This window comes from Pseudorca crassidens, chromosome 11 (assembly GCF_039906515.1).
Source record: "Pseudorca crassidens isolate mPseCra1 chromosome 11, mPseCra1.hap1, whole genome shotgun sequence".
NCBI lineage: Eukaryota > Metazoa > Chordata > Mammalia > Artiodactyla > Delphinidae > Pseudorca > Pseudorca crassidens.
This window is the reverse complement of record NC_090306.1, coordinates 58,667,246-58,684,215: the sequence shown is the minus strand read 5'-3', so window position 1 is coordinate 58,684,215 and position 16,970 is coordinate 58,667,246. Positions and strand designations below refer to the sequence as shown.

The 16,970-nt window shown below is 38.6% G+C and overlaps 1 protein-coding gene across 3 annotated transcripts in view; it reads left to right on the top strand.

Annotated features, from left to right (window-relative positions):
* The window catches only part of CPM (carboxypeptidase M), a 134,540-nt gene that overhangs the window by 57,054 nt on the left and 60,516 nt on the right, over positions 1-16,970 (top strand). For all 3 annotated transcript variants that reach the window (XM_067697285.1, XM_067697284.1, XM_067697286.1), the window contains exon 7: positions 2,601-2,753. In XM_067697285.1, the coding sequence (XP_067553386.1) occupies positions 2,601-2,753 (153 nt within the window). The remainder of the gene's footprint in view (positions 1-2,600; positions 2,754-16,970) is intronic.

Genomic DNA, 16,970 nt, shown 5'->3' with positions numbered 1-16,970 from the left:
TTAAAACCACTTTGCAGGCTAAACGAGAGAGCCCTCTAGTTTTTCTCCCTTGGAAGAGGACGGCCAGGAGAGGGAGGGAGTGAGAAGCTGGCCGTGTAGGGAACGTGGTGGAGGGGTGTTCTTGTCAGAAGGAATAATATAAGCAGAAGCCCAGGGGTGTCAGAGTCCTAGTCTGGAAATTGACAGAGAATAGGAGGGACCTAGGACAGAAGGGTGAGAGGGGAGACAGTGGGCTGGAACCAGGTTTCCACTGCCTCAGTGGCAAGTGCCCCTTCCAGACAGGTCAGCTGACCCTACCAACAGCAACCCCCATCCTGCGTTTCTGCATGCAGCCTACTTCCTCAGTTGTCACTTTGGATGCACCAGGCTATCAAGTAGTCTTGCACAAGCTGGGACTTTTGTGTCTGGGCAGGTCTCCACCAGCCTTCCAGATAATATAAATAAGCATAGACCACAAGCGAGAGGAACCAGGACCAGCCAGATACCACAACATCCCAAACTTCTCTCCGATGTCCGAGAGACAGCCTCCCCACTCCCACCACAGGGCTGTAGCCTAGTCCCCGCTCACTACTCTCCATAGGGAGGAGAGGGCCCCCTCCTGCCCAGTGGCAGTGCTGTCCTTCATGTGCATTGTCTGTAACTTTCAAGACAGATCCAGATGTGTGGGAGATTAACTAGGAACCTAAGTTTGCTATTGGGAGTTGTTCCCAAGTGTGCCTGTGTCAGCTGTGTATCTCTGTGAGAAAAAAAGAGGGCAGAGCCAGAAACTTTGAGGCGCTTAGAACAGAGCATTCTGGCTCAGCCTGGAGGCTTTTTCGGCCAGGCCCGCCTGGCATTATCTGGAGTGGCACACACCCTCCACACTTGGTATTCTCCATCCAGCGTGCTTTGCACACCTGTTTTGCACGCCTATTTTGCCATTTAACTTCTTTCTACCTGAGACACAGCCATCCAGCCAAGGGCTTTTGTTTTGTTTCATTTCTCTCTTCCTTTTTTCCTTCTTCTATTTCCTGGTGAAAATGAGGTCAGAGAGAAATACAAAACTTGTAAGTAAAGGAAAAGAAAGGACAGAGTAATTCTTCCTGGCTAAAATCTGTACGTACATAGATATTACTCAATGTTGACATAATATTTTGACCATTCTATGAGCATAATTTTTACTTCGTTACTTCCCAAATACCCTGATGAAATTGAGAATTCATATTTCACTGGGCAGATATCAAGTATAACTAATTAAAATCTCGCAGAGACTACTTCCTTCAAAGTTACCGTATTTCTTCACATCCAAGATGCCACTGATTGTAAAACATGTCCCACCAAGAAAGAAAAAAGTTGCCAGCCAAACTAATAACCCAATGATGTTATTCAGCCATCAAATTTAAGATACTTCCCAATTCAGAGATTTTAAAATATGAAAAGTTTTACATCTTAGAAACTATAAAATACAGTTATAACCCTTTGAAAATAGGGTGTTGAGAGGTAAGAACTAGAAAGTGAGTATGGGCAGTGGTAACCCCAGAAGTACCAGGAGCCTGGGTCTTCCCCTGCTCCCTGAGAACCAGCCTGGCACCTTCCCTCTCATCCCCAAACGCAGTGCGGTGTGATGGCTGAGAGCATGGGGGCGCTAGGAAGATGGCCTGTGCTCCAGTCTCAGCCATTCACTGGCAAGAATCCCTGGGCACATGACCTACCATTTGTGATTAAGCTTCCTCATCTGTAAAATACGAGTGATAATTACTGTGAGGATTAAATGAGTGGATGGTGAAGCTCTTCAAACAGTACCTAGCAAGAGCAAACACTCAGTAAACACTGGCATTATTATTCCTCCAAATTCATATACTTAGCTTTACAGAATAAATGTGTTTATGAATGGTTTGTAGAAATATTTTAAAAGAAAATATCACTCTAGTTTATATCTGTTTAAAATGTAATTTAGGAAGAAATGTAACTTGAAGAATCCTTTTTTTTTAAAATAAATTTATTTATTTTTGGCTGCGTTGGGTCTTCATTGCTGTGCATGGGCTTTCTCTAGTTGTGGCAAGCAGGGGCTACTCTTCGTTGTGCTGTGTGGCCTTCTCATTGCAGTGGCTTCTCTTGTTGTGGAGCACAGGCTCTAGGCACACGGGCTTCAATACTTGTGGCTCGCAGGCTCTAGAGTGCAGGCTCAGTAGTTGTGGCACACGGGCTTAGTTGCTCTGTGGCACGTGGGATCTTCCCAGACCAGGGATTGAACCTGTGTCCCCTGCATTGGCAGGCGGATTCTTAACCACTGCGCCACCAGGGAAACCCTTGAAGAATCCTTTTTGTAATTGTGATTTTTAAAAAGGACCCTTCCTCTACCCCTCACTTAATTTTGATGCACAGCTAAGCATCAGTCAGCTCTGATTCAGTTACCCATATGGGAGTATTTAGGATTGCTTTGTCATGCCTGGATAATAAGATGTCAAGCTCTAATTGTACTTGCTAATATGTCAAATTCATCTTTTCCTGTTTATGTGTACTTTCATTACCACTGTCTGATTCACCTGTCCCCAAGGTACGTGATACTTGGCTTCACTCCAATTTCAGACCTTAAAAAAACTAAATATGCTTGTGTTTAGGTGGAATGCAAGATTACAACTACATCTGGGCCCAGTGTTTTGAAATTACGTTGGAGCTGTCATGCTGTAAATATCCTCGCAAGGAGAAGCTTCCAAGCTTCTGGAACGAAAACAAAGACTCACTGATTGACTATATAAAACAGGTGCACATAGGTTTGTAAGATTTTCTTATTAATTCCTGTTAACACAAAGTATAGCATCTGGCAAACCCTCTGGGCTGAGAAAATGCAAGCCCCTATTTATGTTTTCTAGGTATAGCCTCATTTTTAGTACCAGAACAATGGTTCAGAATTCTCTCTGCGTGAACATCTGCAGCCTGTGAGAAGTGCAGCACCTATCGGTTCATGTAAGAGAAAGCATGGTGTGTGTTACTTTAATATGGGGGTGTAAAATCCAGGGTACTTCTAATTTTACAAGTTGAATGACCTGGAAATCTGGCAAAAGATCAGGAAAACAGGCTGTTACTCTGTTACATTTATCGCCCATTTAGAAAGAAGCCAAGTTTGCTTGTCACTTGCCATATAATATCACAGACCAGAGAACTTTGGACATGCCATTTTGCATTTCTTCTAGAACTGGGGTGGTTACCTAGCACCGTTAGCTTCAACCCCTCCCACCCCTCAACTCTGCCAAATGACCTGGCATTGGGAGTCTTTGCAGCCTGTTTTTTGATGGCTGTCTGGCCTTTATCACAGATGAGCAGACTTAATGTGACAAGAGTGGTCCTTCTCAAACATGTGCAGCAGACTCACCAGGAGGGTTTGTTAAAACGAGATTGCCAGGCCCCATCCCCAGAGTTTCTGATTTAGTGGGTCTAGAATGATTAACATCTTCCCTGGTGATGCTGACGCTGCCCGTCCAGGGACTACTCTTCAAAAACCATTGTACTAGAGCAACACGTTGCTTGTGATGATGATGGAATCCTCGGCAGGGTGTGGAAGGCTCTTCTGCATTGCCCGGGTTAGTTATTTTTCTCAATTGGGAACGGCTTGGGGGAGAAAGGTATCAGGAATTAGGGCGACAGTTATGCTACCACATCAAGCCAAAGTGGAGGATGTGTGTTTGTGCTGAAGAGGTTGCATCGTGGGCCTGCTGCATAATTGCATAATTCCTGGATTTTCTGCATGCTTCACACCAAAGCTTCCCACCTGCTGAAAAGAGATGGAGACGGTTGAGGCAGGGAAAAGTCAGAAGCAGAGGGGTACAGGGCTGAGTGCAAGGAAAATTAGGAGCTTCCCTTGGCCACACATCCCTACCATGGCTACTCCTTCCCCCCTTCATATTTGACTCCCAACCTCTTCACCCCCATGACACAAGTACGCAAAGGTTATTTTTGAATTGTCAGAGCTGCATCTAACTGGCTGAGACATTTATGGGGTAGGTTGATGGGGGAGATTACGAAATGTCATCTTTCTTTTTCACCAGCATCTTAATAATTTTTATTAAGCTTATTATTGGGTCTTTCTCCTTTTTCATTATGTCACCAGACTTTGTATTCTGGTATGTCTCTACTTGACTTTTCTCATGAGGCACATTTCTACTTTTACTGTATTTCTACCTATATCAATTTTTAGTGTGTACTCTGTCCTTTTCTAAAATTCCTCCTTCAGAAGCATCAGCATGGGAGTGCAACTGAACACGAAATACACTCCATGAACTGCACTGCTATCTTCGGAATTTCAGTCTAGCTGGAAAGGTTATTTACTGAGCCCTGAATTAAGGTGGGCTCTGAAGTATCCTGCTGAAATAACATTGCCAGTGAAGGAGCTTTGTCAGCTGGGAGTAATAGCATATGCTTTTTCTCACCCCAGCTTGTTCTAAGGCTCCGATGGGGTCATTCTTTCAATTAAATCTCACTGCCAACCTCAATCTAAACTCAGGTCCTTTGGTGCTGTGTTGTCATGCTTAGAGGGTTGACTAGGCTCCTGTTGGGATGAGGGTAAGGCAGACATTAAGTTGAGTGTGAATTCTAGGGATCTGGAATGTCCTGCTTGTTCCCTCTCTGGGGAGAAGCAAAGATGAGCAAGACGTGATATTACCTGCTGCTGTTCTCTCCCTTGAACTCCTCAGAGCAGATCTGAACCCAGAGGTTTGGGGGATGGCCTACAGCATCCAGAAACCTAAGCAACCTGGACCTGAGAGAATCTGGTATGTGTTGAGTTCCAGAGCCTGTGAGACACAGATAGGCATCTGTTATCAGATCCAAAGTCAGTGGCAGCTATAATCATTAGGTGGGGACATGGGAGTGAACAGTCTCCTGAGTACCACCGGCTCAGACTCTGCGCTGTGGCCAGTCCTTGCCCAGCACGGGCTTTTCATCCACACAGCTTGATACATCCCCAAGGGAAGGAGAGCTTTACATTTCTGCCCCTGATTTCCAGATGTGGCCACAAAATTTAAGTCTCAGATTTTATTCTCCTTTGCTTATTATCTGAGCTTTTTTCAAAATTTTGCTTTTTGTTCTCCTGATGTCATAGTGCTGGCTGTCTCTGCATCTCTTTGGATCTTCTGGTCTTTTTTCAATTTTTGATTTCAGCATATAGAAATAAATAATCTCTTCTGGTAAAACAATCACTTCCTTCTAAGTGAAAAGTTTGGTGGTGCCTGGACAGAATATTGAAAAGACGTATAAGATCAAAGGCAGCTTATATTTGGCAGGTGCTATGGGGTTTTCCTCTAATAGAAACTCTGTATTTAAGAATGGTCTGTGTTTGTTCAGTAACAGAGTGATATTCAGATATTCCCAGCTTGAACAATTGTCTCTAGGTTTGGCTAAGGGTCATACAGAAATGAATCTTTTAATCTTTAGAGGACATTGAATGAGAGTCAAAACTGGAATATGAAGACTTTTGGCAATCGACCTGAATCCAAATTACTCTTCCTTTTCCCATGTTTGAGGATAGTCAGACTACCAGTCCCTGGAAATCTTTGTTTAGTTTGACACATGATAGAGGGGTGTTGTGTGGGTACCTAAGGCCATCCAAAAACACTGTTCATAGACTGTTAAAAAAATTCAAATCTGTTCTGTTAAAGTGTAACAACCAATTCCAGCCAAGAAGGAATTTGCAAATTTTTTTTAATTTGAAGTATAGTTGTTTTATAAGTTGTCTTAATTTCTGCTGTACAGCTATAAATATATATAGCTGAATATATATGCATATTCTTTTTCATGTTCTTTTCCATTATGGTTTATCACAGGATATTGAATATAGTTCCCTGTGCTATACAGTAGGACCTTGTTGTTTATCCATTCTATACATAATAGTTTGCGTCTGCTAATCCCAAACCTCCAATCCATCCCTCTCCCACCCCCTCCCCCTTGGCAAACACAGTCTGTTTTCTATGTCTGTGAGTCTGTTTCTGTTTCGTAGATATGTTCATTTGTGGCATATTTTAGATTCTACATATAGTGATATCACATGGTATTTGTCTCTCTCTTTCTGACTTCACTTAATATGATAACCTCAAGGTACATCCACGTTGCTGCAAATGGCATTATTTCATTCTTTTTTATGGCTGAGTAGGATTCCATTGTATGTATGTACCACATCTTCTTTATCCATTCATCTGTCGATGGACATTTTAGGTTGTTTCCATGTCTTGGCCTTTGTGAACAGTGCTGCTATGAACAGAGGGGTGCATGGATCTTTTTGAATTATAGTTTTGTCTGGATATATGCTCCGGAGTGGGATTGCTCAATAATATGGTAATTCTATTTTTAGTTTCTTGAGGGACCTCCATCGTGTTTTCGATAGTGGCTGCACCAACTTACATTCCCACCAACAGTGTAGGAGGGTTCCATTTTCTCCACACCCTCTCCAGCACTTGTTATTTGTGGACTTTTTAATGATGTCCATTCTGACTAGTGTGAGGTAATACCTCACTGTAGTTTTGATTTCCATTTCTCTAATAATTAGCGATGTTGAGTATCTTTTCATGTGCCTGTTGGCCATCTGTATGTGTTCTTTGGAGAACTGTCTATTTAGGTTGTCTGCCCATTTTTCAATTGGGTTTTTTCTTTTAATTGAATTGTATGAGCTGTTTGTATATTTTGGAGATTAATCCCTTGTCAGTCGCATAGTTTGTAAATATTTTCTCTCAGTCCGTAGGTTGTCTTTTCATTTTGTTTATGGTTTCCTTTGCTGGGCAAAAGCTTATAAATTTGATTAGGTCCTGTTTGTTTATTTTTGTTTTTATTTCTATTGCCTTGGGAGACTGACCTATGAAAACATCGCTTCAATTTATGTCAGAGAATGTTTTGCCTATGTTCTCTTCTAGGAGTTTTATGGTGTCGTGTCTTATATTTAAGTCTTTAAGCCATTTTGAGTTTATTTTTGTGTATGGTGTAACAGTGTATTCTAACTTCATTGGTTTATGTGCAGCAGTCCAGCTTTCCCAATACCACTTGCTGAAGGGACTGTCTTTTTGTCCATTGTATATTCTTGCCTCCTTTGTCAAAGATTAATTGACCATAGGTGTGTGGGTTTATTTCTGGGCTCTCTATTCTCGTCCGTTGATCCATATGTCTGTTTTTGTGCCAGTACCATGCTGTTTTGATTACCGTTTGCTAAATTTTTTTTAAGGTACCATGACATTTTTTTTCTTGGTGTCTTCTGCCTTAGCATCCTGAATCTTTGGTGTAAAGTCAATTTCAAAGATAGCTTAATTTTTTATGAGTTTGGGTTGGTTTTGTTTGATTTTGTTGGTTTTGAAGACGACAATGAAAAATAGAAAAGATGCCAACACACATACTGCCAGTACTACAAGCTATCTTGCTCAAATGCACAGACTTTCAAAGTGGCAGGAAGACTATAAGCTAGTTCAGAGACCTAAGAAAGGAAGAAATAAGCATAGCTTCCTCCTTCACGTATTCTTGCTCTTGCGGAACAAAGATGAACTGAGACCCCAGCAACTTATCCAGTATTTCTGTGTCAACTTCAAACTTATATAGTTAGTCTTTCTTTTCCTTGTATCATTTTTCTTATCCAAATAAGAAGAAAGAGAAGGATTAAGAAAGGATTAATATTCGTTGAGCCTCCTGTTCTGTTACTTGTGTTTGATCTTCACAACAATCCTGGAAGGTATACATATTATCTCCATATTATAGGTGATGAAATTGAGGCTTGGGAATGTTTAGTGACTTGGGAGCTGGGATTCTAATGTGTTGCTGCAAATGGCATTATTTCATTCTTTTTTAATGGCTGAGTAATATTCCATTGTATATATGTACCACATCTTCTTTATCTATTCCTCTGCTGATGGACATTTAGGTTGCTTCCATATGTTGGCTATTGTCAACAGTGCTGCAGTGAACATTGGGGTGCATGTGTCTTTTTGAATTATGGCCTTCTCTGGGTATATGCCCAGGAGTGGGATTGTTGGATCATATGGTAGTTCTATTTTTAGTTTTTTAAGGAACCTCCATACTGTTTTCCAAAGTGGCTGCACCAATTTACATTCCCACCAACAGTGTAGGAGGGTTCCCTTCTCTCCATACCCTCTCCAGCACTTGTTTGTAGACTTCTTGATGATGGCCATTCTGACTGGTGTGAGGTGATACCTTATTGTAGCTTTGATTTGCATTTCTCTAATTTTTAGTGACACTGCGCATCTTTTCATGTGCCTCTTGTCCATCTGTATGTCTTTTTGGAGAAATGTCTATTTAGGTCTTCTGCCCATTTTTTGACTGGGTTGTTTTTTTGATATTGAGCCCATGAGCTGTTTGTAAATTTTGGAGATTAACTCCTTGTCAGTCGCATTGTTTGCAAATATTTTCTCCCATTCTGTGGGTCGTCTTCGTTTTGTTTATGGTTTCCTTTGCTGTGCAAAGGCTTCTGAGTTTCATTAGGTCCCACTTGTTTATTTTTGTTTTTATTTCCATTACTCTAGGAGACGTATGCAAAAAGATATTGCTGCAATTTATGCCAAAGAGTGTTCTGCCTGTTTTCCTCTAAGAGTGTTCTAGTATCCGATCTTACATTTAGGTCCATAATCCACTTTGAGTTAATTTTTATGTATGGAGTTAAAGAATGTTCTAATTTCATTTTTTTACATGTAGCTGTCCAGTTTTCCCAGCACCATTTACTGAAGAGACTGTCTTTTCTCCATTGTATAGTCTTGACTCCTTTGTTGTAGATTGTGACCATAGGTGTGTGGGTTTATTTCTGGGCTTTCTATCCTATTCCATTGATCTATATTTCTGTTTTTGTTCCAGTACCATACTGTTCTGATGACTGTAGCTTTGTAGTATAGTCTGAAGTCAGGGAGCCTGATTCCTCCATCTCCATTTTTCTTTCTGAAGATTGCTTTGGCTATTCAAGGTCTTTTGTGTCTGCATACAAATTTTAAGATTTTTTGTTCTAATTCTATGGAAAATGCCATTGGTAATTTGATAGGGATTGCATTTGTAGATTGCCTTGGGCAGTATAGTCATTTTGATAATATGATAATATTTTGACAATTTTGACATTTTGACAATATTTCTTCCAATTCAAGAACACGGTATATCTTTCCATCTGTTTGTGTCATCTTCAATTTCTTTCATCAGCATCTTATAGTTTTCTGAATACAGATCTTTTGCCTCCTTAGGTAGGTTTATTCCTAGGTATTTTACTCTTTTTGATGTGATGGTAAATAGGATTGTTTCTTTAATTTCTCTTTCTATCTTTCATTGCTAGTGTATAGAAATGCAACAGACTTCTGTATTTATTTTGTATCCTGCAACTTTACCAAATTCATTGATGAGCTCTAGTAGTTTTCTGGTAGCATCTTTAGGATTTTCTATGTATAGTATCATGTCATCTGCAAACAGTGACAGTTTTACTTCTTCTTTCTCAGTTTGGATTCCTTTTACTTCTTTTTCTTCTCTGCCATGGCTAGGACTTCCAACACTATGTTGAATAAAAGTGGCAAGAGTGGACATCCTCGTCTTGTTCCTGATCTTACAGGAAATGCTTTCAGCTTTTCACCGTTGAGTATGATGTTAGCTGTAGGCTTGTTATATATGGCCCTTATTATGTTGAGGTAGATTCCCTCTATGCACACTTTTGGAAGAGTTTTTATCATAAATGGATGTTGAATTTTGTCAAAAGCTTTCTCTACATCTATTGAGATGATCATATAGTTTTTATTCTTTGATTTGCTGACATGGTGTATCACTGATTGATTTGTAGATACTGAAAAATCCTTGTATCCCTGGGATGAATCCCACTTGATCATGGTTTATGATCCTTTTCATGTACTGACAGATTCAGTTTTCTAGTATTTTGTTGAGGATTTCTGCATCCGTGTTCATCCGTGACATTGGCCTGTAATTTTCTTTTTTGTGGTATCTTTATCTGGTTTTGGTATCAGGGTGATTGTGGCCTCATAGAATGAGTTGGGAAGTGTTCCTTCCTCTGCAATTTTTTGGAAGACTTTGAGAAGGACTGGTGTTAGCTCTTGTCTAATTGTTGGATAGAATTCACCTGTGGAGCCATCTGGTCCTGGACTTTTGTTTTTTGGGAGTTTTTTTTTTTTTTTTTTTTGCGGTACTCGGGCCTCTCACTGTCGTGGCCCCTCCCGTTGCGGAGCACAGGCTCCAGATGCGCAGGCTCAGCGGCCATGGCTCACGGGCCCAGCCCCTCTGTGGCATGCGGGATCCTCCCAGATCAGGACAGGATCCCGCATCCCCTGCATCAGCAGCCAGACTCCCAACCGCTGTGCCACCAGGGAAGCCCCTGTTGGGGGTTTTTTAATCACAGTTTTAATTTCAGTACTTGTGATTGGTCTGTTCATATTTTCTAATTCTTCCTGGTTCAGTCTTGGAAGGTTATACCTTTCTAAGAATTTGTCCATTTCTTCTAGGTTATCCATTTTATTGGCATATGGTTGCTTGTAGTAGTCTCTTATGATCCTTTGTATTTCTGTGGTGTCCATTGTAACTTTTTTCATTTCTAATTTTATTGATTTGAGCCCTCTCTCTGTTTTGCTTGATGAGTCTGGCTAAAGGTTTGTCAATTTTGTTTATCTTTTCAAAGAACCAGTTTTTAGTTTCATTGATCTTTTCTATTGTTTTCTTTGTCTCTATTTCATTTATTTCTGCTCTGATCTTTATGATTTCTTTCCTTTTAAGTTTAGATTTTGTTTGTTCTTCTTTCTCTGTTTGCTTCAGGTGTAAGGTTAGGTTATTTGAGATTTTTCTTGTTTCCTAAGATTGTATTGCTATAAACTTCCCTCTTAAAACTGCTTTTGCTGTGTCGTGTAGGTTTTGGATTGTCTTATTTTCATTTTCATTTGTCTCTAGTTATTTTTTTACTTCCTTGGATTTCTTCAATGCCCCATTTGTTGTTTAGTAGCATTTGTTTAGCACCCACGTTTTTTTTTTTAAAGGAATATGTCATATAGACTATATTTTCTGTTCAAAATGCAGTTAAACTAGAAATCAATAACAAATATGCAATATATATTTGGAAATTATGAAACATAATTCTAAGTAACTCATAAGTCAAAGAAGAAGAAATAATGGAAATTAGAAAATATTTAAATCTTAATGATAATGAAAAATACTGCCTATCCAAATTTGTGGGATTTAGTTAAAACAATGTGTAGAGGGAAATTTATAGCATTTAAATGCTTATGTCAGGGTAGAAGGGCTGGTGATTAATGAATATATTATAATAGTCTCTACTGTTGCAAGATGAATTACACCAAAAGCTAATGGTGTAGAACAACAATAAATATCTATCTTCTCTCATAGTTTTTGTGGGTCAGGATTTCAAAAGCATGGCTACATAGTTCTGGCTTGAGGTGTCTCGTGAGGTTGCAGTCACATCATCTGAAGGCTTGAATGAAAGAGAAGCATCCACTTCCAAGGTTGTTAGCTGGCAAGCTGGTGCTGGCTGTTGGCAGGGAGGCCTCAGTTTCTCTCCACCTGGCCCTTCACAGAGGGCTGCTTATATGTTCTCATTAGATGGTGGCTAGGTTCTCCCAAGTGGGTGATCCGAAAGAGGAAAAGCCGGGCAGAAGCTATTCTTTTTGTGACCTATTCTTGGAAGCCACATACCATCATTTTTGCCACATTCTATTTGTGAGAAGTGAGTCACTAAGTCTTGTTCACAAGAGGAGGAAAATCAGGTCCCATTTTTTTTTTTAAGGAAAGGGTGTCAAACCATTTTAAAACAATCACAATGAGCTGAGCACCTATTCATTGTAGAAGTGAGAAAAAAACTCTAGCAAAATAAGCCCAAGGAAACAGAAAAAAGGCAATTTTAAATGACAATGTCAGAAATTAACAAAATAGAAAACAGATACACAATAATCTGCAAAGTCCAAATTTGGTTTTTTGAAAAAGCTGACAAAATTGACAAACTTCTAGTGAGAATGAAGAAAAAAAGAGAGGAGGTACAAATAAACAACATGAGAAATAAGGAACAAGTACAGATGCTACAGAGAATAACGGGGGCACTGTGAGTATATTCTTTAAAAACAAGAGGATATTATACATAACTTTATGCCACTAATTTTTTAAAATCATAAACAAAATTGATACATTACTAGAAAACTGTAACCTACTAAAACAGACTTAAGAAACAGAAAAACTGAATAATCCTGTAACAATTTAAAAATCTGTCAGTAGTTTAAAATCCTCCCTCAAAAAAGGTCTTACAGGCAGGCTCTACCAAGTGGAAAAATACACTAGTAATTCCAGTCTTAAACAAACTATTCCAGATTACATAAAAGGGAAAAGAAGAGGTAGGAACACTCTGTAACTCCTTTTCTGAAGCAAGAATAACCTTGATAGCAAAATCTAAACATGTCATTGCAAAATAGGAAAATTACAGGTCAAATACATGATGTGAACATTCCTTAAGACGTTAGCAAATCAAATCAGAAGTAAATTTCTATAAACGAGCAGCAAACAGAAAGTGTTCACAGCAGCACCGCTAATAATAAATAATGGAAACAACCCAAATGCCTATCAACAGTAAAATAGATACTAGAAATTATAGCATATTAACATAATGGAATGTATTCAGCAATGAAAATCAATGAAATACAGCTACAAGCAGTAACACAGGTGAATCACTGGAATATAATATTGAAAAAAAGAAGCCATGAAAGAAGATGTAATAAAATTCCATAGGATTAAGTCTAAAAACATGCAAAATGATTAAACACATATGATAAAACTACAAAATCCAGGATGGTGCTCTCTCAAAGGGAAAAGAAGTTAATAGGATCAGAGAGAGGCACATAAGAAATAACAGAGGTAACAGTAATGTTCTTTATATCTTCTGTAAGCTTCATAAGCTTTCTTTTATAGCTACTCAATATTTAATTTAAAAGCCTCAAAACAACTAACAGAATGAACACTAGCTCCTGGTATGGTCTCTTCCATCTCATATGCTCTAAATTTCTTTACAGCATAGGAAGGAGTACTGCAGCTCACATTCTATAACAATAGGTGAGAATTTTCTCCAAGCTCTCTTGAATGTTGATTTTTAAAAGAAATTTGGAATATATGCCAAATAGAACTTTCATAATTTTGATTATCTAGCCACATATTAAAACAACCATACCATTTGCTCTGTCATTTTAATAAGTATGTTTCTGTCTTAACCATATTCCAGCTACAAGTAAAAAAACTGGAAAGCTATTCAAGCTTTCAGTCATAATAATGTCAAAAACTGTTCTGTGGTTTTTGAATTTACCCACTCCAAATAGAACAGACAAAAAATTTTTGTTTGAATTCACTTTAACTCTCTGGTTGTTTAATCTTTTCTATTATTGTTGGAATTTGTCACCCTTAACTACAATAATACACGATTTTTAGACCTTCATACCAAAATAACTACTTGGTTCCTTGGAAATGGAGGGGGAATGTGGGCAGGAATCCGTGGTTTCACTGAAACTATAGCATGTGTTTGACAGGCCAAAAGAAATACTCAGGAGTAGTTCCATGGCAACATAGCTTTAGACAACAAATGAACCAAAGACTGTATATGTACTGGTGGTGATAAATGCTAAATGGCTGAGAGGAGTTCTATTTTTTCTGGTCTCTGATGGAGACCTGTTCTTTCAGGTCCAACTCTTAGACTATTTGAGAGCTTCAAGTAATTTAAGTAAATCCAAAAGTATAAACAATATGAATAAAACATGTTTAAACCTATTATTTCAGCTTTATTGAGGTACAATTGACATAAAATTACAAGACGTTTAAAATGTACATTGTGGTGATGTGATGTATGTGTACATTGTGAAAGGATTCCACCCATCTCATTAATTAACACATCCATCACCTCACGTATTTATCCTTTTGGGGGGGAGGTAAGAGCATTTAAGTTCTACTCTTTCAGCAAATTTCAATTATATAATACACTGTTATCACTACAGTCACCATGTTTTTCGTTAGATCCTCAGACCTTATTCATCTTATAACTGAAACTTTGTACCCTATGACCAACCTCTCTTTATTTCCCCCACATCCCGCCCTGGCAACCACTTTTCTGCTTTGCTTCTAGCCTTTGGCTTTTTTTTTTTTTTTTTTTTTTTAAGATTTCACGTATAAGTGATTCTATGCAGTATTTGTCTTTCTCTGCCTGGCTTATTTGAGATTAATTACATTTAAAAAGTATTCCAACCCATGTCCTCAAAAGCTGTATAATCTTCCTTTACAAACCAGAGTTTTTATTTAAATTGTAAAAAAAAAATACGTTTTGCATTTTTTTCTTACTATTCATCAATTTTATACACATCAGTATATACATGTCAATCCCAATCGCCCATTTCATCACACCACCACCACCACCACCACCCCACCTCTTACCCCCCTTGGTGTCCATATGTTTCTTCCCTACATCTCTGTCTCAATTTCTGCCCTGCAAACTGGTTCATCTGTACCATTTTTCTAGGTTCCACATATATCTGTTAATATACAATATTTGTTTTTCTCTTTCTGGCTTACTTCACTCTGTATGATAGTCTCTAGATCCATCCACATCTCAACAAATGACCAATTTTGTTCATTTTTATGGCTGAGTAATATTCCACTATATATATGTACCACAGCTTCTTTTTTTTTTTTTTTTTTCTGCGGTACGTGGGCCTCTCACTATTGTGGCCTCTTCCGTTGCAGAGCACAGGCTCCGGACGCACAGGCTCAGTGGCCATGGCTCACGGGCCCAGCCGCTCTGCAGCATGTGGGATCTTCCCAGACCGGGGCACGAACCTGTGTCCCCCGCATCGGCAGGTGGACTCTCAACCACTGCGCCACCAGGGAAGCCCCACATCTTCTTTATCCATTCATCTGTCGATGGGCATTTAGGTTGCTTCCATGACCTGGCTATTGTAAATAGTGCTGCAGTGGACATTGGGGGGCATGTGTCTTTTTGAATTATGGTTTTCTCTGGGTATATGCCCAGTAGTGGAATTGCTGGATCATATGGTAATTCTATTTTTAGTTTTTTAAGGAACTTCCATACTGTTCTCCATAGTGGCTGTATCAATTTACATTCCCACCAATAGTGCAAGAGGGTTCCCTTTCCTCCACACCCTCTCCAGCATTTGTTGTTTATAGGTTTTCTGATGATGCCCATTCTAACTGGTGTGATACCTCATTGTAGTTTTGATTTGCATTTCTCTAATAATTAGTGATGTTGAGCAGCTTTTCATGTGCTTTTTGGCCATCTGTATGTCTTCTTTGGAGAAATGTCTATTTAGGTCTTCTGCCCATTTTTGGATTGGGTTGTTTGTTTTTTTAATATTGAGCTGCATGAGATGCTTGTAAATTTTGGAGATTAATCCTTTGTCAGTTGCTTCATTTGCAAATATTTTCTCCCATTCTGAGGGTTGTTTTTTCGTCTTGTTTCTGGTTTCCTTTGCTATGCAAAAGCTTTGATGTTTCATTAGGTCCTATTTGTTTATTTTTGTTTTTATTTCCATTACTCTAAGAGATGGATCAAAAAAGATCTTGCTGTGATTTATGTCAAAGAGTATTCTTCCTATGTTTTCCTCTAAGAGTTTTATAGTGTCTGGTCTTACATTTAGGTCTCTAATCCATTTTGAGTTTATTTTTGTGTGTGGTGTTAGAGAGTGTTCTAATTTCATTCTTTTACATGTAGCTGTCCAGTTTTCCCAGCACCACTTATTTAAGTGACTGTCTTTTCTCCATTGTATATCCTTGCCTCCTTTGTCATACATTAGTTGACCATAAGTGTGTGGCTTTATCTCTGGGCTTTCTATCTTGTTCCATTGATCTATGTTTCTATTTATGTGCCAGTACCATATTGTCTTGATTACTGTAGCTTTGTAGTATAGTCTGAACTCAGGAAGTCTGATTCCTCCAGCTTCGCTTTTTTCCCTCAAGACTGCTTTGGCTATTTGGGGTCCTTTGTGTCTCCATACAAATTTTAAGATTTTTTGTTTTAGTTCTGTAAAAAATGCCATTGGTAATTTGATAGGGATCACATTAAATCTGTAGATTGCTTTGGGTAGTATAGTCGTTTTCACAATGTTGATTCTTCCAATCCAAGAACATGGTATATCTCTCCATTTGTTGGTATCATCTTTAATTTCTTTCATCATTGTCTTATAGTTTTCTGCATACAGGTCTTTTGTCTCCCTAGGTAGTTTTATTCCTAGGTATTTTATTCTTTTTGTTGCAATGGTGAATGGGATTGTTTCCTTAATTTCTCTTTCTGATCTTTCATTGTTAGCGTATAGGAATGCAAGAGATTTCTGTGCATTAATTTTGTATCCTGCAACTTTACCAAATTCATTGATTAGCTCTAGTAGTTTTCTGGTGGCATCTTTAGGATTCTCTATATATACAATCACGTCATCTGCAAACAGTGACAGTTTTAATTCTTCTTTTCCAATTTGGATTCCTTTTATTTCTTTTTCTTCCTTGATTGCCATGGCTAGGAATTCCAAAACTATGTTGAATAATAGTGGCGAGAGCGGACATCCTTGTCTTGTACCTGATCTTAGAGGAAATGCTTTCAGTTTTTCACAATTGATAGGGATGTTTGCTGTAGGTTTGTCATATATGGCCTTTATTATGTTGAGGTAGGTTCACTCTATGCCCACTTTCTGGAGAGTTTTTATCATAAATGGGTGTTGAATTTTGTCAAAAGCTTTTTCTGCATCTATCGAGATGATCATATGATTTTTATTATTCAATTCATTAATATGTCATTGATTGAATTGCATATACTGAAGAATCCTTGCATCCCTGAGATAAATCCCACTTAATCTTGGTGTATGATCCTTTTAATGTGCTATTTGATTCTGCTTGCTAGTAATGTGTTGAGGATTTTTGCATCTATATTCATCAGTCATATTGGTTTGTAAGTTTCTTGTTTTGTGGTATCTTTATCTGGTTTTGGTATC